Below are 27,506 nucleotides of genomic sequence, written 5' to 3'. Positions count from 1 at the left end.
ATATTTGCACAAAAGGAGAAAATTGTACCTCACACCTGGATGTGTTCCTGTGTCTCCTGCTCTAGGTGGCCCTGCCTTGGTAGGGGGGTTGGACTGGATGATCTGCAGAGGTCATTTCTATACCCCAAGTGGTCCTGTGAACTCTGCTGTGTGCCCACACAGCCTGGCTGCTGGCTCATAGAATCACAGAAGGGTTTGGATTGGAAGGAGAGGATTTGGTTGAGACCCTGTGAGGTCTCATTTACACAGGAAGGATCAGAAGAAACCCACCTTTCCACACCACCTCTGATTTTGCAACTTGGATAAGGATTTGAAGCAGCTGGGATCATTTCCAGCCAAGGGGAAAGAGCAGAGGGTCGAAGGGCTGATGTGTCTTCCACATCTCAGCTTCAAAGTTTTTGGTTGGGACCATAGCACAGCTCTATCAGCAGGCAGGTCAGACACATAAGCCTAAAACTCTCTCTGAATTAATTCTATTTTCCACATATGAGAAGCCTTCAGTCCCTGAAGAATGCACAAACACTGAGAGGCTCTACTCAGAGCAAAAGACCCCCCAGTTTCCCTGGCTAGGGAGCATTGTTTGGGATCTGCCCTAATCCCAACATTGCATGGGCAGCTTTTCTGAGCTCCCAGGCTGTCACAGGAAGGCTCACGGAGCAGTAGAAGACATCGAGGCTGAGGAGATGAAGTTTCTCCAGGAGAAACCGAAAGGCAGAGAGCTCAACCTTTTCTTTTTTTTTTTTCTCTCTTTAATTAATCATTCCAGTCACTGCTTGTTTTGCAGAAACTTATTTTTGGCTGTGGCAGTGGGATTTGCCTGCTGCTGCTACACCCAGGGGGGGAAAGAAACAGCCCAACTTCTCTGCAAATCCGCTCAAGCCATTCAGCTAAAATCAGAGAAAGCTCCTCACTGCCTTTATTTTTTAAATTAATTAATTAATAATTAAATATTAAAAGAAGTTAAAAATGGGGTAAAACCTCACTGTTCTCCGGCTGCATGTGCAGACTGTCCCTAGACAGGAAGGTGCAACTGTTAACTTCCAAACTCTCACAAGAAGGTAGTTTGATGTGAAACAAGAAATACAACTTCTAAAAAGAATCAGATTAAATAATCAGCTTTTGCTGTCTTCTCAGTTCATCACTCTTCCTCTCTGAAGCAAACCCTCACGTTTCACAGAAGTGGCTCCCAAGACCATGACCCCTTCCCTTTCTTTGGAAAACCATTCTCCAAGTTGATATTTGGCTTTTTAGCATACTCAGAAACGCTGGTAAACCTTTCTTATTTTTTCTTTAGGACCCAGATTTTGGATGTTTTCTCTAACTCCATTTGGCATCTGCTACAAATGGTGATGCACAAGTGGGGTACTGAGGGAAATAGGGGGGCTGTTGGTGCGGAAAGCCGGGTGTGCAACCCCCTCATTTCCTTCTACGCACCCTGACCATGCCCTGCGCGTTTATTAACTAAATTAATTTAATCCTTTGACGCGATCCCCGCTGTGCCCGCACAGCCTCGCACCCCCTCCCCTTGGTACAACCCCCCCCCCCGCCCGCTGTACCTTGGCACGGCCCTGCTCACCTCCCGTACCCCCCCACTTCTCCAGCGAGTGGTAGGCGCCGCGGGCGCTGATTGGCCGCCCGGCCCCGCAGTCCGCGCGAGCTGGGGGTGCTTCAGTGTGCGCGCGGCCGGCGCGGCGGGCGGGTTGGTCCCTGCGCTTCCTTCGCTCCCTCCGCCCCTCAGCGCCGCCGCCATGGCTTCGGGTAGGTGCCGCCAACCCCGCCGGGCTCAGCGGGCAGCGGCGGCTCCGCTTCCCGCCGCCGAGCGCGGGCGCGGTGGGGCGCGGGAGGGCGGGCGGAGCGAGCGCCATGTGGCGCATGTGGGCAAGGCCGCGGCCATGTTGCGGGGGACGCGCCCGCTTTTTCCCCTCACGCCCCCCCCACCCCCTGCGCTCGGTGCGGGGGAGGGGAGCCACGCCCCCGCCGGTGGCCCCCGTGGGCACGCCCCCTTCGGCGGAGGCCACGCCCCCTCCCCGGGGAGCCCCCTGCGCGAGCCGCTCGGGTCACGCCCCTTTAGGCGCGGGGGCGTGGCCTGGCCTCGAGTCGGAGTTGGGGGGGGCTGCGGGGCAGGGTCCCTTTGGGGTCTTGTGCTCGGATGATGCGTGGGGTCCGGTCCCCCCTTTTGGGGTCTAGGCCCCCCACGGCATGTGAGAGCCCCCGGCTTTGGACTGTGCCACAACCCCTCCCCGTGAGGTGTGGACCCATTTTGGTTGATACGTCCCAGTGTAGGCCCTCCCGCCTTGGGTCGTGTACGCCCCTGTGTGTGGGTCGTGGGCCCCATTTTGGTTCCTTTTGGGTTGTGTACTTTTCTCCCCGGTGTGAGATGGAAGCTCTCTCCTTTTGGGTCACAGCCCTTTCTCTTCCTGTGTGGACCCCGACTTTGAGTTGTGGTTCCCCCCCCGCACACCTCATCCCGGTGTGAGATGTGGATCACCTTTGGGTCGTGCCCCTCTCCATAACATGGTTTGTGCGCTCCCCCTTTGGATCAGCACCCCGCATGGAATGCAGGCGCCCCCTCCTTTGGGTCTTGCCCGTCTTTAGCATGGGAAATGCCCTCCCCACCCCGCAGCAGGGGAGCCACCTTTGTGTCCCGGTCTGTGCTGCCTGTGCTCTGCATTCTGTGTGCTCTTCACACAGGGTGAAGTCAGGGGGGGCTTCACACCCTCTGCTGTGGGCTTAAAAACACCCTGGCTGGAATTGTTTTCCAGCGGGGGCTGTAGTTGAGCACGGAAGCAGAATCCGCTCTCCCAGGTGACCTTATACAGCCCAGCTTCTCCTGGGGCCTCTCCCAGCGCAATGTGCTGTTTCTTCATCCCCTTTGAGGTGTGGATGGTTGGGTCTCCGGCAGTGCTGTCCCTGTGGAGCCTTGGAGGTGTGGGTTCTCACGTATCCCCAAGTGGGAGGAGGAATTCCAAGGCTGGCCGTGCTTTGTGGTGCGAGCCATGTTTTGTTGTGGTCGAGCCATTTTGGCGTTGTCTCGTGCTGGGTGTGTGAGTGATAGACAATACAAACAAAGCAAGGGGTGGTAAAGGAATCCTTTCGTTCAAGAAGCAGTTATGAAAAGCAAATGTGTCCAAAGGTACTAAAATGAACCCAAATCAGGAATTTTCCTAATAAATGAGTAAAGCTTGGTAGAAACTAAATCCGCTTTCCCCCCATCTGTCAGGTGCTTCCAGTCAAGCACCTGAGTGCCTCCTCTGTTTTTAGCAATGTTCAAACACGAGGTTCTTTTTCTCTGGAGGCTACTGAGAGGCAACGCTGCTTCTTTACGTGAATTACTTCATAAGAGAACCTCAGCTTTCAAATGTACACAGCAGATTGTTCTATCTTGAGAGGAATAAACCCCCTGAGTAGTGCAAGGTGATCAGGCTGCTATGTCTCACTTCATCAACAGGAAATCTTTCCATGAGCTTTTTAAACATTAAGGAAAAAAAAAAAAAGGTCAGTGTAGGAATTTCCAGAATAAACTGTTATTTCCAAAAATCCTTACAGACTCTTGTCCCCATTGAGCCCACAAAGATAAATCGATCAGAAGTCTGTAAGAGGTCCAGAGGATGTAGAAAAATGTATAAATAAAGGAAATTCCTCTGATTGCATGTTTTCATATTTTACAGACTCCTTATCTGGTTGCTTTCAAGATTTTTCCAAAATGTTGTGGTTTGGTGGAAGTTTGTTAAGGAGAAGCTAAGGAGATTAAATGCTGTTCTTAAATTTATAGCTAGTTACATCCTTATTCAAGAATTTTGTGATACAACCATTAATATGCTTTAATTAGCAACATTAATAGCACATAAATGTTAAACCACAACCATGTTTCACAATGTGGTTACCTATCTAATAGTAACTTTTGCGATAATTTAAATGGAAACTGTGTAAAAATTTCACTTTACCCCTTAAAAGCAAACTTGAATTGCACCTCTACCTTGGGTTTTTAATTGCTTTTCAGTATGAGAAAGCAATGGAATATTTGTGTAGCAGTGCAAAAGGAGGAGAAATTCACATCTAAGTGAAACTGCTTTATAGCAGTGCAATATACGTGTGCAACTTGACCTCCTTTCATCTCATGCTAGCATTTGGTAAATGTTTCTGTTACAGAATATAAAATTTGATACTTTGTATTGCTTTGAGGAGATACTTTAGCATTAAAAACGCTGCTTTGTGTCTGAATATCTCCGATGATACCCCCCCATCTCACATCCATCACCTCAGGTGATGCCCTCATCAAAGCTCTGGTTAAGTGTCTGTGCAGCCACTGGCAGGATTGGATTTATAACCTGCTGAGGGAGGTATAATGAGCAGATTCAGCAATCTGATGAGTGTTTTGATTGGAAAATGGTTGCAGTCGTTTATGACATTTACCCTGCCTTGTAATTAATTCTCAGTGTCAGCGTTTTAGGCGCTTCTGCAGACAGAGGCTGGAGAGAGAATGTGGGGGAAAGGGTGAAATTGGGGATGCAAAGTTCCTGATAGATTTTATTAGACCATGGCACAAGATGATTTACACAAATTCTTGAAGTGACTGGAAGAGAAAGATTACAGGACTTAGCCAGAATGTTTGTGTGTTGACAAGAAGGTGGCAATTTCAAGCAGATTGAGGCTCCTGCCTAGGAAGTGAGATGGATGGAACCTGAGCAGTGCAGAGGCTGGAAGGGCACGGAGCAGAGTGGGATGTGAGAAACCTCTGCAGAGCTGGGATTGGGATGGATGTGAGGCTGATGAAGCAGCGTGTGTGTGTGTTCTGTGTGCTGCATCTGTCACGTGCTGGTGAGCTCTCAGCTGGGTTTTTCCTCTTGCAGTGTGAGCAAAGGGAAGTGTGGTGGCTCCTCCATTCCTGATTTTTCATCTCCCATCCTGCTTGTGTTTGTGCGTTTTAGCTCAGCAGAGCTTTCTTAGAGCATCCCAGAAAGGGGTTCAGCTTCAGTGACCTACTTAGCTTTGCTTGATTAATTAAGCTGCTGCATTCTGCTCATTGATGATGGCACTGTACTCGATAGCCTTTAGAGGGGTTGTACAGTTCTGGGTGTTGGAAAAGACTCCTTGAAAACAGAATTTGGATCCTTCAAAAGGGACATTTCCAAGTGTGTTCCACACCCTGTGCTGTTGTCATTCCTGTCTTAACATTTTTTTTTCTGTTAATAAAGACAAAGCTTCATTCTGCAGGGATAGTAGTTGTAATATCCAGTGTACTTGAACCTTTCTCCCTCCCTAAATTTTCTCCTCTAAAATGTTCATTGGAGGTTCTCAATATGACTTCTTTCTTTCTAGATTCCGGAAGTTACAGTCAGTCTGGGGGCCAGCAGAGGTATGTGAGGATTTTTGTTTTGCTGTTAGCAATTACATCTGCAAACTTAAAGACCATTTAGTATTCCCAGCATGATGAGTGATTGTTCAGGATAGAGTATGGATAGGTTTTTGGAATTAAGGATGCAGAAAGCTTGCACCTGAGCCTTTCGAAAGATGTCTTACAAAACAAGAGAAATCAGTCTGTATTCCTGAATAGGAGGCAATAATCATGTAATGTAAATGGATGTAAATTGGAATGACATCTTGTAATAGTAAGAACTTTTGAAATTACATGAATATAGAGAAATGCTTTTCATGTGACTGCCTTAAGATTTTAGCCAAAGGTTATGATATTTGTTATATGGCCCAAGGCTGCAGGGCATGTTTTAATCAGTGAGATTTTTTATGGAAGTATAAAAATCATGGCTAATGCTGCCTGTGCCAATGAAGATCATGAGGTTTTGTGCATGTAGTACTGTCTGAGTTTGGGTTTGTATCTAAGTATGATGAGTTTCAGCACTTCTGCTTCTTTTGTCAGTTCATGAAGGCTAAAAGTGGCAGAATCATGAGTCAGTATAATGTAAAATTATAGCAAACCCAGGTTTATTGTGCTTAAACTTTATATTTGAAACACAGCAGAAATTAAAACAAGCTCTTCTGGCTTCTGACAGTCAACCATTAATTCATTGAGGCAGTTTTAATATGCCTGGGACTGCAAATTAAACACCTGTTTTGGAATGGAGAGAAACTTAGAGACACCAAAAATACCTTTACTTTCCAGCCTGTGGGGAGGGCACTCTTAAGTGTTTCCTAAATGCATTTTTCTCTTCCAGCTACTCATCCTATGGCAATCAGAGCAGTCAGAATTATGGACAAGGACAGGTATGTTGAAAAAAACATTGTGTCTTTCAAAGCAGATGTTCCTTGAGTAAAAATAATTGTTCCTGGGCCAGGAAGAATTCCAGTCTCAGCTGTTTTTGATGTTTGCAGTTGTGTCTAGCCAAGGAAAACTGTAATTTACTGCTGTGGAAGTTACACTTATTTGAGTACATTCTTGAAATTACAGGGATATTCTGGTTATGGGCAGAGTGGAGACAATTCCTCCTATGGACAGAACTATGGAAGCTATCATGGGAACTATGGACAAAATCAATCAGGTTTGGCTAGCTTGTTACATTCATTGGCAGGATTTAAAAGGTGAATATTGACTAAAAATTTTCTTCCTCGATTTCCAGGTTATGGGCAAGATTCCCAGGGATATGATGATGAATCCAGTTATGAAAATCAGAATCAGAGCTCATACAACCAGCAGTCCTATGGCAGCCAGGGGCAGCAGAAAGGGTCATCCAGAGGGTAAGGAAGCCAAGTTTACCAGTATCTATTTCAAGTATTGTCTAGTAGTTGTACATTCTTGACTAGAGTTATAACATATTTCTTGCTAATATTGCTGAGAAAAAGACAAATATTTGAGGATCCACATCCTCAAAACATTTTTAATGTCTGGAAGGACAGGAGGTACAGGAAGAATATTTCTTTATGTAAAAAGTATGGGTGTAGTTGTTTTGAAATCAAGCTGTATGGGTCCATACACTTTAGAAAGTTTTTGGATTGTGGCTACAATGAAGAATAGACTTGGCAGAGTGTTTTGATTAGGAGAAAGACCTATCAAATCCCTCTCTAATCACATTCTTTTGTATAAACTTACAGTGCTCTTTTATTAACTTCAAATAAGCTCTTAGCAAGGGAACTCGTAGCTGCTCTCAGATTGCAGGCTGCTTATCTGGCTCAGAATGCCTTTTCATGAGAGAGAAAGGATTCAAAAATGTCATTTTTTGGTTTTCCAACTAAGTAGAACTCTCAGAACATTGTGGGTTTATATCCTCATCAGGAAATTAAATGTGCACTTGCATGCTGCATTTTGTTCTATTGCAAATGTATTTTACTTGTGATGTTGTATTAGATTCAGTTTCAGGAGGATTAATGATACCACTTTGAAAATATGTTGGAAAATACAACCTAACTTCCCAGAATGACTTAAAAGGCCACTTAATGCTAGAATACCTTTACTGTCTACTTTCCAGGCTTTGTGCCTCCAGCCCGAGGTTACTGCTTGTGTTAGAGCTTTACTGAGGATCATGTGACCCCTTTTAAATACTCTGTTGAGTACTAACCCTCATTCTTGTGTCCAAGGTCCAAATGGTTTTGTACTTTTTGCAAGGTGATAAAAAAAATCTGGACTTGAGCAAACCTCTACTTGATCTCTGCTTTTTTAGTTCTTATTTTAAAACATTTTAATATTAAAAGAAAATCTTAATCTGCCAGCAATAGGTGCTTTTACTCAGATGTCATTTTTGCATCCATAAGAAATGCAGGTACAGAGTTTTGTTTTGCTTTGTTTTCTGAGTATTTATTAGAGCTGTACAAAGGTAATAATGTAGTTTTTAACTCTGTAGATGTCCAGTAGAATAGAAATACAGCACACAGGTTCTTCAATAAGTTGTTTGTGATCTAGAAAATGAAGATAAGATCTTGAAGGGAAGCTTCTCAATGTAGGGTTGTAACAAATAAGGAGAAACTGAGAAATAAAATGGAAGCAGCCTTGAAGAGGGTGGCCACAAAACTGTAGTTGTCACATCCTAGGGGAGGGAAGGGAGCAAATAGTGGGTGCTTGCAGCAATGCTTCCTTTGTTGGTAAAGGTGCAAAGGCAAAAGCAGAGCTGACTTTCTTGAAGTGAAGATAATAACAAAAATCTTCACAAGCTGTTTACCACTGGGATTAGCAAGGTTAAAGCTGAGATCTAGGCTAGAAGTGGGAGAGAGCAGATTAAATTGTATTTACACAGAAGGGATATTTTGGGGTCGGTTAGACCCAACACACTGGATCTGAAAGTGCCTTTAAAAGCTGGTGGAAACTTCCTGAAGGCTCTTGCATTTTTTTCCCTTTTTCTGAGATACTTTCACTAGCAAGTAAGACTGCCAGAGACTGGAGAGTGGCAGATCTAGTGCCTCATCTTTCAAAAAAGAGTGGAAGCAGGGAGGGGGAAGAGAAGAAAGGGTGGCAGAGGCCAGAGATTCTTTTCAGTTACTGAAAAAATAAGACAGCTGAGGCACAACTAAGTACCTGGGGGAAACAAAGGAATGAGTAACAGCCAGTGTTCCCTGGATGCAATTTATTCCTCATAAATCTATATTATGCCTTGCCATGAAAGGCTGAGAGAACTATTCTCTCATATATCTAGATTTTCAAAATACTTCAGTTTCTGCTTCAGATGCTGAAGTAGCTTAGGAAAATGTGTAGGTGAGATTCCCTTGTGATTGCTCTGAAGTTATTAATCTTAATCTTAGAAAAGATTTATGACTCCCTCTTGGAATGTAGGGCTGCACTGTGTTGGAGTATCCTGGATGTGATACTGCTCTGTGTTTCTGATGAGGGTTGCTGGGATAGTGTAGATGGCACTGAGGTGAGAAGAACCACAGGTTCAGAGGCCACCAGAACACTTAAAAAAATTCTTGATAATTGTAGAATGCCCAGAAGAAGAGAGGTTGCAATTCAGTGAAAGCAAAATGTTGGGATTTTTTTAGGCAGCAAGTCTCAGCTGCTCTACGTGAGCACTGAGGCTCTGCCCTGCAGGTCCAGAGGGAAGGATTTGGTGTTCAGCAGGTTACAGGCTCTCCATCAGCCATTGATGGTGCTGTGGAGAGGAGGGAAAGCAAGTCTTGGACTGGGACATATGAGAGGAGTGATGCTCCTAAGTTATGTAATGAGGGAACTGCCATTAGGAAATTTTAGCAATGTCATGAATTTTCAGCCGATATTTTACTCTCTGTTCTGTGAACATTTAGCTATTAATTCAAATTCTGTTTGTTTTAAGTGGAAGAGGCTCTTATGAACAAAAGTCAAACTATGGTCAGCACCAAAGCTCTTATGACCAGCAGTCAAGCTATGGACAAAACCAAGACTCTTATGACCAGCAGTCAAGCTCCTATGACCAGCAGTCGGGCTATGGCCACCAGGGCTCATATGACCAGCAGTCGGGCTATGGCCATCAGAGCTCTTACGACCAAAAGTCAGGCTATAACCAGCACCAAAGCTCATATGGCCACTCCCAGCAATCCTACCAGTCTCAGAAGGGAAGCTATAGCCACAACAGCCAAGGTAAAATTCACGGCTTGGATTCAGTATTGGCTAATAACATTGAGCAGAAGCTCTGTGAAATGGTTGGATTTCCTTCTGCAAGCAGTTGATTTGATGAACAGTTCATTTTTTTTTCCATGTTGATATTCTTGGGGGATGTTTTATTTGTTAAGACTTTCAAAACATTATAGTGAGATTAAAATCTCTTGGGCCCCAAAATGGTTGCATTTAGGTGTGTTAGAACAGCCTTGCAGAACTCTGTCCCTGAGTTCTGCAAATTCTAGATGGGATTTTTTTTCCCAAGCTATTTTGAACCCTCTTCCTGCACGAGGATGACATGTCTTGATCAGTCATGTAGAGCTTTTGCACTTCACATTCCAGCTTTTATGCTGTGTAGGTGAATTGTGAGATAGAATGAGAAGTTTAAGATGAAGCCTTTTTTTTGCATTAACTTCACACCAGCAGCACAACCCACTCTATTTATCCTTGTTCTGTCTTCAGTGATGTCTTTTGCAAACTGGGAGGGCTGTATGGAAGTCCAATGGAAAATGTACTTTAAACAATATGTGTTTAATGTTTGGAAAATGGAGTGTAATTACAGAGTGATTTTTACATTCTGATATAATCAGTGACCCTGGAAGTCAAGGGAGATAATGGAGCCAAGTTTGATTTGTTTTTTGTTTTTTTTACCTTTTTGGCACAGAGAATGTCAGAGAGATTTAGGAATTGATACATGTCAGATATAGATGGCAGAGTTAATGGCGAGGAGGTGGGAATTCCAGGGTGGGAATTTTCACTGTGCTGCAGTTTGCACTACAATTGACTCCTGTTTGGTTTGACTCATTCTCCCAGATGATCGCCGTGAAAAGAGCAGGTATGGAGAAGATAATAGAGGATATGGCGGGTCACAGGGAGGAGGTAGAGGGGGATATGACATGGATGGAAGAGGTCATATGTCTGGATATAGGTAAGTGATCTCATTCCAGTGCCTGCAGCTCCTTACCCTTGTTTCCTATTATTTAGCTGGTTTTAATTTTTGTTTATTATATGTCTATTCCTAAGGTGGTTCAGGTTTAGGTTTCCAAAACAGATTTCTAAGATTAAACCTTTCTGCACTGCTCAGAAATGGGTTTTGCCTAGGGGAACAGCTTTTAGATTCACATAGATTGAGACCAAGCATTTGATTGTTTTGACACACGGCTGCATTTTATTTCCATGAGTTGCAATACAAAAACTGCCCCAGCCCATCGCTTGTTTTCAGTGACGAGAAAACCAACAGCCAGTGATTGAGAAAACTTTATAAAATTCATACCTAAGGTAGCTCACATTTTATCAGGGAAATATTTTGGCCTTGAATAATTTCTGAATTTCTGAATTTTTGAATAAGTAGTAACATTACATGTTCTTTGTTGCTTTTCTTCAGTTTTAAACTTCTATTAAAATACACGTATTTTATTATTGATTTATTTGTCAGTCTAATCACGTTTATTTTGGGTAGATCTGAAATACTAACAATGCTGCCACCCCTTTCCACATTGCCTTAGGCCTGTACTGTCAAGAAGATTTATGCACATATTTAATTCTGTGCTTGCAGATGATTTCATGCAGAGGTCTGCAATTGGCACCTTGGCTTTACAGCCTGCTGAATTAAACATATGACATATTATTTATTAATAACTCACACAACTGGCTCCCCTTTGTGTCCCTCTGAGTGGTTGGAGGTGCAGAGGGCTCAGTGATGCAGGGCAAGAATGTTGAAGCTTCCAGAGAGCTTTGAGGTGTTGCTTGTCAGCACCACTTACCCTTCAAAAGGCTGCCTAGCTCTGGGTTATTCCTAAACTCCAGATGAAAAACTCTATAATTATACAGTGTTTTCTGTTGGAACTGCTCTGATTTAAATAAAATAATCCACTACTTGGTTTTATTTTTAAGTCATATTTAAAATCTGTCTACTTCTGAGATGCTCCTAAATTGTATTTAATGGCTTGTTTATAATGATGTAGGGGGATCTTACCTCTTCTAATTAGGTGTGGTAGCACAATTAGAAAATCATAAAAGTGTCATTTTATGTTTGCTGGGGTTTTATATAATATAAACTTAATGCATATTTTTCTGTAATATTTTAATAATAAACACAAATTTATATGCTATAAATAAACATAAATATATATAACAATTCTATAATATATAGTACCTCACATAAAACAAAAATAACAAGCAAAATAATTTCAAAGTAAATTTTAGTTTTAGTTTTAAATTTTGGTTAAATTTTTTTTAAATTAGATTTTCTTTGTGGATGAGGATTTTCCATATTCCTATGATAAAAGCTCCTTTATTAAAAAACTTTAGAGCTGAGCCCTTTCCAATAAAAGCAATGAATGTGAGCTTCAAAAAACACACTGCTGATAGATTTTGTCACTTTGAAACAAACTTGTGTCTTTGCAAAATGAAGTCAGATGTATTAATGTCTGTGAAAATAAAGCCTCTTGCCAAGTTTTTCTAAAATAAGGAAACTTTTGCTCACACATCCACCTAGATCATGGAGCTTCATTGAACTGGGAAGCCAAAAGAAGGGAAAGAGGGGAAGTGAATGAAGAAGTGCGGGAAAATTCAGGGAAGTGGGAAGGCATTTGTTAGAAATTCTGTCTGCTTCTGTTAAGTGATATTGGCTTTAATGGTATTTTTTGTGGAAATTTTCTGGAGCTACAGTGTTACATTTCTTTATTCAGTGTTTTTACATAATTGTGACAGAGGATTCTCCTTCTGACATATGTATTTTACCAGACATGCTTATTAGAAAAGTCTAAAAGGTTAAATTAAATAACAAACTCTATAATGAAGGGGAAAATTATAAGGTAATAAGGTAAGAAATCATCTTTAGTCCTGCAAAAATGTGGGGTTTAAGGGTAGGGGTTCTTTGGGGGGGGGTTTTATATTCTTCAGTTTCTCTTATTTATTTATTAATTTCTTGGGGAAAAATGCATGAAGGAATATCAGGTTGATCTTCAGTAGCTACCATTTTCAGTTGTTCTGGTCCCCTTTTAATGCTAAACCATGAAAATTCCATAGCCATCAGGAGATCATCTAAAAATCTTGTCTGCACAGATACTTTAATGATGATGTAATCACAGAACTCGAAAATGCTTTTGGGTTGGAAGGGACCTCAAAAATCATCTTTTTCTACCCTCTGCCATGGTCAGGGACACTTTCCACTATCCCAGGATGCTCAGAGCTCCATCCAGCCTGGTCTTGAACACTTTGGGGATGGAATAATAACGGAGGCTTTGACTTTTATAGTGCTTAGAAAATAACATGTAAAAATAGCTCCTTGACTTTACAAACAAATTCACATCAAATGTGAGACCACAATGAATTAGTCTCTTGTTCTTAGCTAATATTAATTCTTCCTTGACTGACATTTAGACACAGGGAGAACTTGATGCAGCCTTAGAGGTGTAGTTTTATTCTGATAACCAGAAGGACTTGGACATGTCCTGTACTGAATCCTTTCAGCACTCATTTTTCTTTTGTGCCTGTGCAAAGTCACCCAGCACTGAGAAGAAAATATCTTTTGAGAAATTCCTGTTCAGATTCCTTAGCTGATATAAGTCCAGTAGAGAACACACATTTTGTCATGTGTCAGAAGTTCACATTTTAGTTTTACTACCTTAGGGTGTCATAATTATCCTAGAGATTTTTGTTTTTTTAATGGTCTTGAATTACATTTTTTGAGATTTTAGTAGAATTTCCCCACCCTATTGTTTTGAATGATCTCACCAATTTTCATTCTGGCTAAGAGGTAAAATATTTCCCTTCATAGTAGAAGAGTGTCATCTTTTTGTTAGAAAGCAGGAACAGCAGGTCTTGAGAATGCAGAGTTTAAGATATTCACCCAAGCTTTTTAAGAGTCCTGGTCTGAAAAACAAAGACTTAATGGTTACTGTGGGTGGGGGACTGGATTGTTTTGGTAAAGGCTGTAAGTGGGGAACACAGGAGCAAACAAAACACATGAGAGAAGCTTTGCTTTTGACTCTGCTCACATAAACTGTGCTGGGGGAACCACAGAGATGCAGTTTAGAAAGGATTTGTCATTGTGTTAGGATTTGTCATAGAAATCCTGACTTTGCTCAGCATAGATTATTTTTTCTCTCTTGTGCAGATTTATGGTGATCTACTATAAACAAAAGCTACCTATGCAGCTTAATGGTTGTGTCAGCTATTAGGAGTGGGAGTTAGTGTGATATAAAGAAACTACAGTGTAGTGCAGATGTGTTTTACAAGTGTGGTTTGTGTTCAGAATTAATATTTTGATTTGTAACAGATACAAGCTTTACCTTATGGAGACTTTGGTAAAATGTGAACAGAGGCAATAAATATAAGCAAGGGAAAAAGCCCCATCTGTCAGTGACTGTTGGTGCACTAAATATTCCTTTTTTGTTTGTAAAATACACTCTTAGGTGTTAGGGACACACTTGGTGAGACAGAGACACATTGGAGGCTGAAATTTGGTCCCTGAATTCTTAGTGCTGCTTCTGCCATTATCTGATATTTATAAAACTGCTTTTCTTGTATGTTGAGCTCCCCATATTACCTGTACTTTAATTTAAAGAGCTGTTCCCAGCTGGATTAAGCAATATCAAGATGAAATCCAGTTACAGTCTAGTAGGGGATGATAAATCTATGATTGAATATGGGAGAAAAGAACAGCTGAGGACTTCTCTTTCATAGCAGCAAGTTCACACACCGAGTGGTGCATTGTCACATTCTGGCTGCCTGCAGTTCAGCCTCTAATTTATTATCTTAGTCGGTGGCACTGCTGAATTTTAACTGCCTGCTCGTGTTTCTAGCATAGGATATTAAGACTCCAAAATCCATCTGGTCACTCATCTCTGAGGTCTGTGTGCAGGCCTGGTAAAGCAGTGAGCTGTGAAATGCTGCAGTTGTATTCTCCACATGTTTTATTGCAATAATATGGGAACTAATGCAGTTGCTGAGGTTGGATTTTGGGTCTCAGTGAGGGGTAAATCTGAGACTGTGGCATCAACTGCTTGCAATTACTGTGTTTGACTTGCTGCAGGATAGCTGCATGATCCCAGGTATCTATCAGTAGATTTTTCCAGATTCTTGTTGGTTGTGTGAGACTAAGCAGAAGACAACATGCTGAGGCATACTTGGGCAAAAACATATTTCTGTAAACATTAATAAAAAACTAGTTAAAATTATTGATTGCACTCATTAGTGCAGGATGCAGAACTGTTGTATCACAGAATTAAGGTATTGGACTGTGACTTCCTTACATTTTGTATATTCAACTTCCACTTCTCGGGATTATGGTGCACATTTTCACTCCAGCATCCTACAAAACCCTCACTTCCAGCAAAATCCTGGATGTGTAAATGTACTTTGTGTAAGTTTTTTATATTGTTGGGGTTTTCTAACTGCCATACACTTCCACATCAGAAAATGTATTTGTTCTGGATATTGCTGTCCTGATGAGCTGGGACCATAATCTGGGGTTGGAAAATTTTCATAACATTTAGATGCTTGATATTATTTACTGTTGTTGTTTCTGAGTTAAAATCCCAGAAAAACAGGCATCTTACTAAAAATTGTTGTGTCATAATGAAGTTTTTTTTTTTTAGCTGAAGTGAATTGGAGGTGGCAGAAAGGTATTTACAGTAAATTTTATCATCACCATTGTGTTTTTAATCATCAGTCCTTGAAAACAGACAGCCTTGAGTAAAGACCAGCACTGATGCTGCATGTAAAATCTTTAATGAGTGAATTAATGAATAAATGACACCGCACTTTAGCATTTGGATTTCTTCCGTGGAACAGCAATAAAATCTGCAGCAAAAATTTATTTTAAGAAAAGTCCCAGTAAAAGTGATATTATCTGTTGTGTGAATCTGTCCCAGAATGTCAGTCACCCTCCAAAGGGTGTCTCTCTTTGGATAATAGTGTCTCTCTTGTTGATAATCTGTTGAAACCTTATTTGGTCCTCACTTTGGGCAGATTTTCTCTCATAAATGTTAAGTATCAAGCAACTTCCATTCATGACTTTCCATTCACTGTAACAGATGGACAGAGTGCCAAAGAAATGACTCCCTAATTTTACTTCATTGCCTTTTGATGGGTGCTTGTGTGCCCTTTTTGGACTGATGTGTGAGCAGACAGATGGAATTAACACCTGCAGTGATTTCTAGTCACAAAGTGCTTTGGTGAAGAGGCACAACAGCTCCAGAGGCTGGAGATATTTCTCTGCAGCAGGGTTTGAGCTCACACTGCCTTTATCATGGTGGGAAAGCTCTTGGGATTAGGTGATCCTGCCTGATTTTGAGGTGGCAGCTGTGTCCCTCAGGATGAGGAGGACAACCAGGCACTTGTACATGGAAGTATGAGATAGTCCTTCTGACATTTGGTTATTGACTTTCTAAAAAAATCCAGTGGTTTTATTTTTCCTGAAGGCTCTGAGTATTGATTATCTCTTGTTCTTAACATGGATGCAATCAAAAATGCTGTTGTGAAAAATCCTTCCATTATAAACCTTTCCAGTGAAAAAAAAGAGTGAGGGTTTATTTTCATGCACATAATTGGAGGCATAACAACCTGTTTTAAATCCCCTTCTAACCTTTGAAAATTGATGTGTGTATTCTCTTAACTTGGTCTACATTTTGTGCCACAGGTTTCAGAATGAATGAAATAAAACTTCACGGCCTCTGCTTTTGAAGCTCACATACACACACACCTTCTCTGTAATGCCAAGTGCTGTAGTACAGTAGGTCCCCACAGACCCTTGCTCAGAGAATGGCTCATTCTGCTAATTTATCCCCTCTATTATGAATGCATAACAATAGAGATTAATTTTAGCTCTTTTGACTTCCAGGAAAATACTAAAGTACTAATTATTCCAAAGTAGCAGTTACATCTACAATTAAAGCCCACATTAATCTTCATGAAAATAATGTTTTTGCTTTAAACCCCAGTTTTGAATAGCTGTTATTTTGGCTGATGGGATGGGAGAAAGTATTGAGCCAACCACATGTGTATGGGTTAGTTTAAAATACTCCTTAGGGCTTCTCTTCTCCAGTGCAGCACCCTGAGAGATTTTTTTTCTTAATAATTTAATCTTTGAACATGAATGGGTAGCAAGGAGAACGTAGACATGGTACTTTAGCTGCCAGACAGTAATTTTCAACTTGTCATCAGTTAACTGTAGATTGAGCCTTGGGCTCAGCACGTAGAGACTTAAGGAAGAAATCATTTCTTCAATTTTTCCTCTGCAGTGGTGGTGACCGTGGTGGCTTCAAAAATTACGGTGGTAAGTGCCGAGTATCCAAAAATGTTTCAGTGGAAATTCTTTATAAATCTAAAAGCCACCAATATCTTGTTACTATCTAGTAGAAGCATTATAGAGTTTTGGTGAGGCTGGTGTGTTCATGAGTTTTAATAGCCAAACTTGTAGCAATAAACTGGATTTCTACTTTGTCAAATTGCATGAAAGAATTTGTGGAGACAGTGACGTTCACCGGATTTTTTTTTTTCTTTTCTTTTTTTAATTTTTGTTACAAATGCTTCTTAGAAAGGTAATAGAGGTAGAAAAAAAATAAAAAATGGGAAACTGCTTGGTGATGTGACAACCAGCATTTGCAAGCAAACACCAGCACAGCATCAGTGTGGCAACTGCCACATGCTGCAAGTTAAAGAACACGTTAACGTCCTACAGACACCTTCTGTTGAACGTTTAAATCTAAATATTCTCTAAATCTCTGGTTAATGTCTTAGCTCTTAGATGCATTGCATACATTCTTTGTATATTTTCTTGTTGCTAAAAAAGTCACTTGAATGTGTTGTGCTAAAAATAGTCTTTTTTCTTTCTTTTTGTTTTTTTTTTGTTTTTTTTTTTTTTTGTCAAATCCATATCATAGGTCAAAGGGATTATGGACCAAGATCAGATGCTGGTAAGGAAACAAGCAGTGAGTGGGAGTGGATTGTAGCTCTTAGGTCACTGCTTTTAAAATGTTTGTCTAGAAGGATGGATGTGGCTGCAATTCCCATGGCTCAAAAGAAACCTAGTTAAAGCATGCCTTCTGTGAAAGAAATGTATTTAATTGAAGTGCATTTGAATTTTTGGATGTTAATGCAGCAAGTGAGAATTTCCTGATGAATTCTGAATGTGCTTGAGCCAAGCAGCTGCCTTCACTGCCAGCACTTCTGCTAAGCTTGTGTTATTTAAAACACACTGCTCTGGTGGGTTGGGATGCCCAGCTTGCATGAATGTTGGGTGTGAGGCAGGTCAGCTGTCCAGTGTACTCAGCTGATGGTGTTAGACTCAAAATTAAGCTCCCTGCTCCTCTTTTATTTCACACAAAATGTCTCTGGGATTTAAGGGTCTGCTACTGGGCAGCATAGAGCTGAGCTTAAAATATTGCTGCAGTTTCTCCCACAAAAACACATGGTAAATGTAGCTTAATTTTCCACAGATTCAGAGTCTGACAACTCTGATAACAACACCATCTTTGTGCAAGGACTCGGAGAGGATGTTTCGACAGATCAAGTGGCAGACTATTTCAAACAGATTGGTATCATAAAGGTATGTGAAATGAGAAATCATGGGTCAGAAGGAAGGGAACTAGTGGAGCCAGGGTACTGGAAATGTACTGGTATCATTCAAGGCAGAGTTCTCTCTGACTCCCCAGCAGTTGTAGATAATATTTTATCTGGGCTCCCAGCTGACAGCTCATTTGTAAGCTGGCAGCACTAGCAATGTTTCTCCTAGTGACATTTAGATTGCTTTGTGTCTCTTCTTTAGTCTTTATAGCCCTGACACTCTATCCATTGTGCCATCCTTGTACTGCAGCATGTCTGCTTCTGTTCTGTGGCTGCTGCTTCTGGTTCTGCTATTCTAAATTAGGATTTTGTGCACTTGACCTCATTTTTTTGTTAAAACTGGGCCCATCATTTCTTCATGGAGAAGAGCCAGTCAGTATCCCTCTGTTTCTGCAGGCCAGCTCCAGGAGAATATTCACACTAAACATATTCAGTGTTATAGTGCATGCTCTGAGCTGATTTCACCAGTGTTTCTGCTATGCCAAGTGTACAACCTTTTTTTTTTCAGACCAACAAAAAGACTGGCAAACCCATGATAAATCTGTACACAGACAAAGATACTGGCAAGCCAAAGGGAGAAGCCACGGTATCTTTTGATGACCCTCCTTCTGCTAAAGCAGCAATCGACTGGTTTGATGGTGGGTGAGAGTTACCTGTGCCTTTGGCTATTTATGAGTCTAACAGGCAGTGGAAAAAGCAAATCAATTAACTTTTTATTACCTTTTTGGAGGCTCAGTGCTGCTATTTGTGTAGCTTTTGGCTTGTGTTTTTTGGTTCTGTTTTTGGGATTTTGGTTAGGGTTATAGTTGGTTTTTTTTTCTTAAACAAAGACCTGTATTTCATGGTTTCTTGTGTGTGTTGGAGTTATGTTTCATTAAACAGCAGATTTAGGCCAAAAATGTGCAGTGAAAATGAGGGTTTGCTGCTGTACCTCAGTCACCCATGCACAACATACAAGAGGTGGTGTTTGTGTCACTTCTTGTTTAGACCAACAGAGCTGTAATCTGTGTTAGCAGCTGGAGGGATTCCCTGCAGTGTTGCATTGATATTTTTAGTGTTGTGGGAACATTTTTTAGGGTTTGGGAATGGTTATGGCAATCTTGTGCTGAGTGCTCTGTATATACACAATGAAGAACAAGGTTTTAAAATTAGGGATTTATCTCAGAAATATATTGGTGTAAAACTCCTCAGACTGCAGGAAATACACTGACAGTCCTGTAGTAATAAACTCAAGGGTATGAGGGAAAAGTGCCTTCTCCTGTCAACTTGTGTGTTCACAGAATTTTAGTGATACTAGCTAGAAAAAAAAATCATCACATCCAAACTACTTCACCCATGAGCATGGCCAAAAACCTTTTAGACATTCTTATGTCTTTAAATTGCAACTTAGAGATCTCATTTAAACTGAAATAGTTGTGGGTTTGTAGAGAGTTTAGCAAGTATATCAGCATTTCTATCTCACCTTTGGACCAGTGCTTTCAAAACCAGGAGATTTATTGCAGCTTCCCTGTGTCCTAAAAGTTTTGTGTTCAGTCTGGGTGCGCAAATCACTTCTGCTCTGCTGGGCTTGCTGCTGTGTTGTGGGGAGCTGTATTGATCCCTTCTCTCCTCCCACAGGAAAAGAATTCAATGGCAACGTTATCAAAGTTTCTTTTGCAACCAGAAGACCTGAATTCATGAGAGGAGGTGGAGGTGGCGGGCGTCGAGGTGGGTCTAAAGTCTGTAGAATCCTTGTTTTTGCACAGTTAAATGCTTTTTCACTATGATTGATTTATTAAAGTTGACTTTGAAGCAGTGATTCATCAACTATATGAGCCTTTGGGATTCTGCCAGGAAAGGGAGTAATAAGGATTGAACCCAGTTAAGTAAACTGAAATCTGTAATCTCTTCTGAGCAGAATTTATGCTTTCCTTTAGAACTGGAAGGTCTCCAGATCTTGTGTCAGCCTTGCTTTTAAAGAGAAAGTGTAACAGGGATGTTGAGCTGTACTAGCCCCACATACATAGAGGGAAATTCCCAGTGAGTATTTGCTTGTTACAGCAAAGCCTTGAGATACTCTGTTTCCAGCTGGGATTAAGCAGAGTAGGTAATTCAGATGCTGCTGAATTGGAACAGCAGTTAGATTTCTGATTCTTTTAATCAAGGTCATATCAATCTCCCTGATTCTCTGCATATAAAGTTTTGTCAGTAATCCACTGGGTATTCATTACCATTTTCCAGGAATCTTGCTTTGAGCAGTGACTGTCAACAAATTCTAGTTCTGAAATCAGGCAGTTCTGTAGGCTGATGGAAAAGGATTCTTCGACAGCTTCAGCTGGTATAAAAATTTTTAATTTTGTGATGCAGAAAGCAAGAACTTTGTCCCTGTGCCTGTGTCAGAGGCATCCTGGGATTAATTGAGACAGACTTCTTTTATTGTTAAATTTTTGTTCTGTGGCTAGGTCTGGCCATAAGTGACTGATCTTATACCTTGTTAAATCTTTCTGAAATTTTATTAATGCATGTAGTGGGTTTATATTTAGCCAGTGGCGATTCAGTCAGATCAGGGTTTCCTTTACTGCTGAAAAAGAATTTATAATAAATAGTGAGAATATATTTGCATTAAACACTCCTGCCTGAAAAATCTGTCTGTCACTTGGGGTCTGAAGGCAGTGGCAATCTTTGATACCTGTTCGTCATGTGCAGTTCATAGGACTTTATAATGATTATAATTTTGTCTGCAGGTTCACGAGGTGGCTATGGAAGAGGTGGGGGCTTCCAGGGTAGAAGTGGGGAACCCAAAAATGGTGATTGGGTTTGTCCTAACCCGTAAGTGTCATTTTAATTGGGATGGGGTGTTTCATGTGTGCTTCATCTTCACAGCTCAGTCTGGGGAATCCTTGTCTGTTCCAGGTCCTGTGGCAACATGAACTTCGCTCGCAGGAATTCCTGCAACCAGTGCGGGGAGCCCAGACCAGAAGATTCACGTCCATCAGGAGGTGTGCAGAAACAGCTACAGCTCTTAAATGTTTCAATTGTCCATATCATCTGCATCTTTCTGAAAAAGCTGATGTGTTTTCTGTGGTTTTCCCCAGATTTCCGTGGGAGAGGCGGCTATGGAGGAGAGCGGGGCTATCGAGGGCGCGGCGGCCGAGGCGGGGACCGGGGAGGAGGATATGGGGGCAAAATGGGAGGAAGGTAAGAGGAGCCTTTGCCCTTGCTTGGCTGTGGGGTTGATAGAGACTGTGGGAAAAGGATTGTTTATGTGTGCAAGTACAACTGCCATGAAAATATTAACTACAGATAGGAGCTTTCAGAGAGAATCACTCAGTCTGGCTGTTGAGTTTTGTGAATGTTTCTGGATGAGGCTCTCTGTAAACACAGAGCAGCACACAGACGTCATTGTAGAAATGTTTGACTGAAGGGACTGTTTGTTATCTGCTTCATTTGTTACTTGCTTAGAACCTTTTCTTTCCCTTCCAGAAATGATTTCAGAAATGATCAACGCAACAGACCATACTGAAGACCACTGTGAATGTTTTGTTTGTCTTCTTGATGCGTTTGATAGTGAAATTGCCTGCAGCTTCACCCATGGCCTCTTTCGATAGTGGAATTGAGTGAAACTAGATTTTTATTTTGGTGGGAGGGACTGGGGTGGTTTGGGAGGATTTTTTTTTTAAGCAAGACATTGAAATTTAATCCTAATTTCCACATTCTCCTCTTTTCTTCCCTTCCCCCCATACCTTTTCAACAGGCCCTAAGAAGGAAAAGGATGAACTGTAAAATATTGCCAAAATATGAAGTGTTTTGTAATACAACAATAAATGCTGATTGTTTTATTTGTGAAATCCTACTGTTTCACAATTACTTGAGTTGCATGCATTTGCTTACATATTCCCAGTGTTCCTGTGGTATGGCTTAAGCAGTAAATAGGCAGTTGTTTGGAATGGCACTGCAGCTCTGACCCAAGTGTATGCACAGAATCTTCAGTCAGGTCAGTGATGAGCCTCCTTGCTATCCATATCCTCTGTCCTGGATTTGCAGGCTTGTCCCCTGCTCCTTCCCTTTTTCCCTCCTGTGATGCCTGCACACCTGCTTTGGTTGCCCTGCACCGTGAGGGGAGCAGGCAGCCAGCAGTGTGAATGTGTTCTGCTGCTGCCAGGGGGCAGAACAGCTCAAAATCCAATTTAAAAAAAAGTGATTTGCTACAACTTACTGTACTTGCTGCTTTTGGAATGTGGGTGATGGAAACAAGTGTTGTGTGCAGCTGCTTCATGCTGGAGGTCAGATACAGGTGAGGTTCAGTAGGTGCAGTGTGAGCATTTGTGATTCAGCTCTGCAGCCAAGGGAGAGGAAAGGAGGGAGGTTAATTATCCCTCCTGCTCAGATAGGTCACTGCAGAGGTGAGAAGGGGCACTGCCCCAGTCAGGTCACGGCATCACAGGCCTTTGAGAAAGAACCTCTGGCTGTCCAATGTTCCAGTGGGCAGCACTATCAGTACAAATTATTGGGGTCTGTGGTTACAACTGGGCACAGAGCTGGGCCATATCTCACTGAGAAATGAACAGAAACAGCTTTTGTTAAGGGTTATGAGCCACCTCCTCAGCTTAGTGTGTATTGATGGTTATGATAACGGAGTTCAAATCAACATTACCCAGGGTTGTAAATGTGGTGACTGCTGGACCTTTTTCAGGTTTCTCCTGTAAAGCTCTATTAGAAAAAAACATTTGTAACAGATTATGGACAGCTTGTTCCTTTTAAAACAATAGAATTTGAGGTATATATGTGCTAGTGACAGTATCAAATCCAGTGTATGGTATATGAGGGTTCAGAAAGTTGATGAATTCAGCATCTGTTGATTTGCTGGCCTAGAAAAGTTGGATGCTGATGGTTTTGAAGCTGGAGTTACTGTTTGGAGGGAAGAGGCTAGAGGGTGCTCTTGCCCACTGCTGTGCTGGCAGATGCAGGAATGGTGCCAGCTGGATGGGATGGAAGGAAAGCAGGAATCAGCCGCTGAGAGCAGCCTCAGTATCCCTGCTGAGGTTTGTTCTCCAGCAGAGCTGACACCTTGCACTGCACAAACAACTCCTGAGGGTGCAGCTGGAGCCCTCAGAGGGGAGCACAAAATTGGAAATGGCTGAGCTGAGCAAGCCCAGGGCTGGTGCAGCATCCCCCTTCTCTCTGCAGTTCCCTGGTGGGGCTCTGGCTTTTTCCCTCCTGGAGAAGGGCTTGGTGGTTCAAGCAGTGCTTCCAGTACTGGGAGCAACAGTTGTAGCTGCCTTTAGTGCCAGCTCAGCTTCCAACCCTGCTTTCTCCCCCAGGCTAAGAGCTCTTTCTTCTTCAGTCACTGCCCAGGATTACCAAGTAGATGAGTCTTCAAGTGAGCCACAAAACTGGAGCTGTCACCACCTTCTCAGCTGTTCCAACCTGGCAGTGATGCTGAGCACTTGTTTATGTTCTGTGCTGCACTGGGGCAGAACAGCCTGAGTTCTTGCATGTTTTTAAGAGACCTTCAGAAGCTGCTTGGTCTTTCAGAAAATCAGCAGGGCAGAGAAACTATACTGGCTTGGTGGGTTGTTTTACTTGCCTTTGGTGCAGTGAGAGTTAAATTAGCTCAGAGAGGCCTGGGAAGATGTTCTGTAAAAAAATATAAACCCAGATGATGGTTTAACTGTGTCATTGCCCTCCAACTGCTTCTGCTAAGTCCTTTGGTCCTGCAGGTTTTCTCCACAGCTGGCTAAAATTTGCCAGGACAAGCTTTAATTGAAGTTAAAAGGAAAGTAAAAAACTTTAAAAATGTAGTATATTAAGGACTGAATTAATTGTAGTTCTTCCCAGTGCTGTGTGAGGATTTGGTAGGACTTCCTATAATAAAATTCCAGACTGAGGAGGGATAGGACAGTAGATCTGTCCTGACAGGAGGTGGAAAACCAGGAGAATCTATCTCAGCAGAAAGGAGCAGTTCTCAGCATAGCTGGGAGCAGCTCTGCTCTGCTGCCTTCATCTCTATTTATGCTCCATCTTCCAATAATACATATTCTTAGTGGCGAGGGTTTTGCTTTGGAAATCAGTTCTGTGGGGAATGCTGGTGCTGTATTTATAAAAACAGGTCTAGCACTTGCCAAGTTCAACAAGGACTTGGTGGAGAAAAGAGGGATGCCAATGCAGGAGTGGCATGTGATCCTTACAGAGCTGAAATGCCACTCCAATATAAAATAATAGCTAAACATTTTCAGAGACACACAAATAGTTTCCATGCTGGGCCTCTGCAGCCAAACTTACCTCACCCTGAGAAGAAATGCAACTTTTAAGTTGCTCAAATACCACAGTCCTAAAGAGAGATATGGGAGCAGTGATTGAAGCCAATCTCTCAGGAGTTTGAGGCCAGGATCCAGCCAGTGCTGGTTTTGCCTAATCTAGAACTGATAATTCTCATTTCCAGGGTAACTGAGCCCGTGTGATGATGTCCCAGTCAATGATGTTGCTAATGCTGCTGTAGCAGTTGCTTGTAAAGCTGTTGTAATAAAATACAGCTGTCAGAGTGCACTCAAAACTGCTTAAAACTCCACATTTCATACCAAGGTGGTGATGTTTGCTGGAGCTCAGGTGTCTCCCTGATCCTAGAAAGAGATGCATGGATTTGGCTGTTTGCCGAGCAAATACCAATGAGATTCAAACTGCTCCAGAAAATCGGTGTTTTCATGGGAGGCCTCATCAGCTGGATGCAGCTTCTTGACCTCACTGACTTCCAGGAACTCTACACACAAAAGGTAAAGCCAAGGGAAGTCTGCAGACTTAGCATTTTCTCTGTAACACCCTTGTGTCTGTTCCTGGCTCTGTTTGAGACAGGATACTGGGCAAGACAGACTTTCTAACACATTTTAAGGACACAGGAAGGTCCTTTGACCTGTGAGAACTTAGTGTGCACAAATGAAGTACCCAGAAAACTGAGCAGAAAAGCTTCACTCTTGTGGCAGCCCAAGGAACGTTAAGCTGCTTGTGCCTTGGTAAAGAATTTGACTCTTGCAGGCTGGGGTTGGGAGGGAAAGCTGTGACTGGGCCTGTCTGACCTGATCCAAAGTCCCAGCTCTGGCCACTTTGCAGCAGCAGGATGAGGATTTTGGACATTGGCTGGCACAGCACCCACTGAGCCATCCTGCTGCTGTACAGCAGCAAACATCTGAAGAGCTGCTTTTCTTAAAAGGATGAAAAGGAACAACTTGAACCCGTTTTCAGTGCAGAGCTTTAAAGGTTTTTGATGGTAGGTTCTTGTGCATCACATCCATCTCGGTTAGGAACTGCCACAGAGGAGTAACAGGGTTGCTATTTGCTTATCAGTTACGATAAACACTCAGAGCTGCTCTGAGAAAGCTCACAAGAGCTGTTTCATAATGTTGGTTTATGAACTCTTGGATCTCACCCCAGACAGGGATCCACTGGTGCTTCAGCGCTTCTCTCTGCAATGCTCAGCTGCTCTTGATGTGCCCCTGTGGACAGTCCAGCCTCCCCCATGCCGGACTCCACACCTGTGGTGATCACATTTAGTTCTCTGGGATGTTTACAGGTCAATATGCAAATGATATTAAATTAGGAACACTCTGGTTCTCTGAGCTGGGAGGTGTCTTTAGGAAAGAAATTGAGCTCAGTGAGTGCACTGAGATCTTTTGAGTTAAACTCAAGGGAGAGGAGGGACTTTCTCTAGAAACACAAGAAATCAGGAATGATTAGGCAACCAGAGCTTGTAGGGATCTATTTGCCATACTCTTTGTGAATGCTTTACAAAAGCATTTGTTGGTTCTCTGCCACAGGCATGACTGGTTAGGTTTCAGTTTTGGGGTAGAAGTTAAAAGGACTGAAACTTTTTTTTTTGCCTCATTTCTGAGTTTTCACCTACTGAAGAACTGAAGAAGCCGGAAATCTGTTCACCTTTCCATGAGATAGTATTTCTGTTCCTGATACCGCTCTGATTACAGCAGCTGGATAAACATCTTTATACTCCCAGCCAAAAGTCTGCAGAGAAATATGATTTGGCATCCCCAAGGCTGGGATGAATTCTTCTCCATCTGAATGCCAAAACCCCTGAGGACTAAGGCAGCAGCCCCGGGAAATGCCCGGTCGGAAAGCTGGCGGCTCTGGAGGCTGCAGGTGCCCTCCCAGACGCTTCCCCACATTACAATGAGCAGAGGAGGGAGTTTCCTGCCTCTGCCTGGAGCCCAGCCAGTCACTTTCTCATCATCCATATTCTTAAGTGGAAGAGCAGATGGATCAGTTGCTTCCTAGATACGACACAAACACGGATACATTTGCAGACAGAGCTGCTCTTGTTTTGAAAGGAAGTGTGAGGCTGACCTGTGTAAGGAGAGGCCATCCCTTGGCTCTCCCTGCTGCCAGGGCCGAGTATTCCCCTCACACCATCCCTCAGGCTGTGCCAACTGCCCACTGTGCTCTGCAGCAGCTCCTCAGTCAGTTCTTACTGGCCCAGCCACAAAACCTTCATTTCTCCCATATTTATTACCTTTTAGCTCCGCGACTTCCCTATTTTTCCATGTTATGTGGATCATTTACTCTCTCCTTCAAATGCTGCTTCCCTTCCCTATATCCCTGTCCAGCTCTAAAGCAAAGTGTCACAGGCTCTCTGCAACTCTCTTCAAGCTGCACTCAACAGAGGCTTCTGTAACTTCAGGTTTTGGTTATGATTAAAAAGTGGAGGAAGGAGCCTGGGAGCTTTAAAATAGGTGTGGGGTTGAAGCTGGCATGAAAACAAAAGCAGACAAGTCACATCCTATTTATTTTCCCCTTGAACCAAAGCAGAATCAAAACATCCTTTTGCTTTAGTCAAATTAAAACGAAATAGTGGAACAAAATACTGCTGTGAGTAAACAGAGCTGTTGACTTGTCACTGCAACCCTCAAGATCATCAGCTGTGTGTGAGCTGCAGGAGAGCTGTGACACTGACACGGTGCAGCAAACAGCCCCTCCTCGCCCACGGGCCACCACCTCCCCTGCCTGAGAGGGAAATTTAAGCAGAAGGAGTACAAACCACAGCCCTGAGAGTGTGGTTATCATGTAAAGCTTGAGGGAACACTGCTCTGAAGTGTAGATTTTGCCTGAAGAGGGGCTGCACTGCTGGCCCAGCTTCTCTGCTGCTGAGCTCATGGCAAGCGCTGGCCCACAGCACGACCCTGCCTCCGCGTGTGCTGGGCCATGAACACAGGTTTAGGAAAAGCTGGAATTGCTTTCTCTTTTCCACTTTTCAAAGCGCGCAGAGCACTGTCCCAGCTGGCAGGAGAGACGCACCGGCAGCGCGATGCTCCCGGGGGACAGGGCACGCACGGGGTCATTCCCCCGGGCCGGGTAGCACGGGGGGGAGCCCCGAGCAGGGACAGCCCCTCGGCTCGGTGCTGCTGCCGGAGCCCGGCCCTCGGCCGGGGCTGGAGGGCTGGAG

General features: G+C 42.7%; 1 protein-coding gene across 1 annotated transcript; it reads left to right on the top strand.

Annotated features, from left to right (window-relative positions):
• Window positions 1–1,616: 1,616 nt before the first annotated feature.
• TAF15 (TATA-box binding protein associated factor 15) lies at window positions 1,617–21,909 on the top strand. Its single transcript, XM_005525836.3, has 16 exons — window positions 1,617–1,758; window positions 5,320–5,356; window positions 6,171–6,219; window positions 6,404–6,494; window positions 6,573–6,690; window positions 9,210–9,493; window positions 10,325–10,439; window positions 16,759–16,793; window positions 17,401–17,433; window positions 17,956–18,065; window positions 18,591–18,720; window positions 19,700–19,789; window positions 20,806–20,890; window positions 20,975–21,060; window positions 21,157–21,259; window positions 21,545–21,909. The coding sequence occupies exons 1-16, from the start codon at window positions 1,749–1,751 to the stop codon at window positions 21,582–21,584; spliced, it is 1,416 nt and encodes a 471-aa protein (XP_005525893.1). The 5' UTR covers window positions 1,617–1,748; the 3' UTR covers window positions 21,585–21,909.
• The last annotated feature ends 5,597 nt before the right edge of the window (window positions 21,910–27,506 follow it).

Source organism: Pseudopodoces humilis, chromosome 23 (genome assembly GCF_049639895.1).
Source record: "Pseudopodoces humilis isolate 2021_Gansu_Grassland_sample_001 chromosome 23, ASM4963989v1, whole genome shotgun sequence".
Taxonomy (NCBI): domain Eukaryota; kingdom Metazoa; phylum Chordata; class Aves; order Passeriformes; family Paridae; genus Pseudopodoces; species Pseudopodoces humilis.
Note: the sequence above shows the minus strand (reverse complement) of the source record. Positions and strands in the feature narration are given on the sequence as shown.

Excerpts from the sequence above, each read along its gene's own strand:
- TAF15 (XM_005525836.3), top strand. Across the intron at positions 5,357-6,170 it reads CAGTCTGGGGGCCAGCAGAG|CTACTCATCCTATGGCAATC; the intron begins GTATGTGAGGAT and ends TTTCTCTTCCAG. Across the intron at positions 18,721-19,699 it reads AGCAATCGACTGGTTTGATG|GAAAAGAATTCAATGGCAAC; the intron begins GTGGGTGAGAGT and ends CTCCTCCCACAG.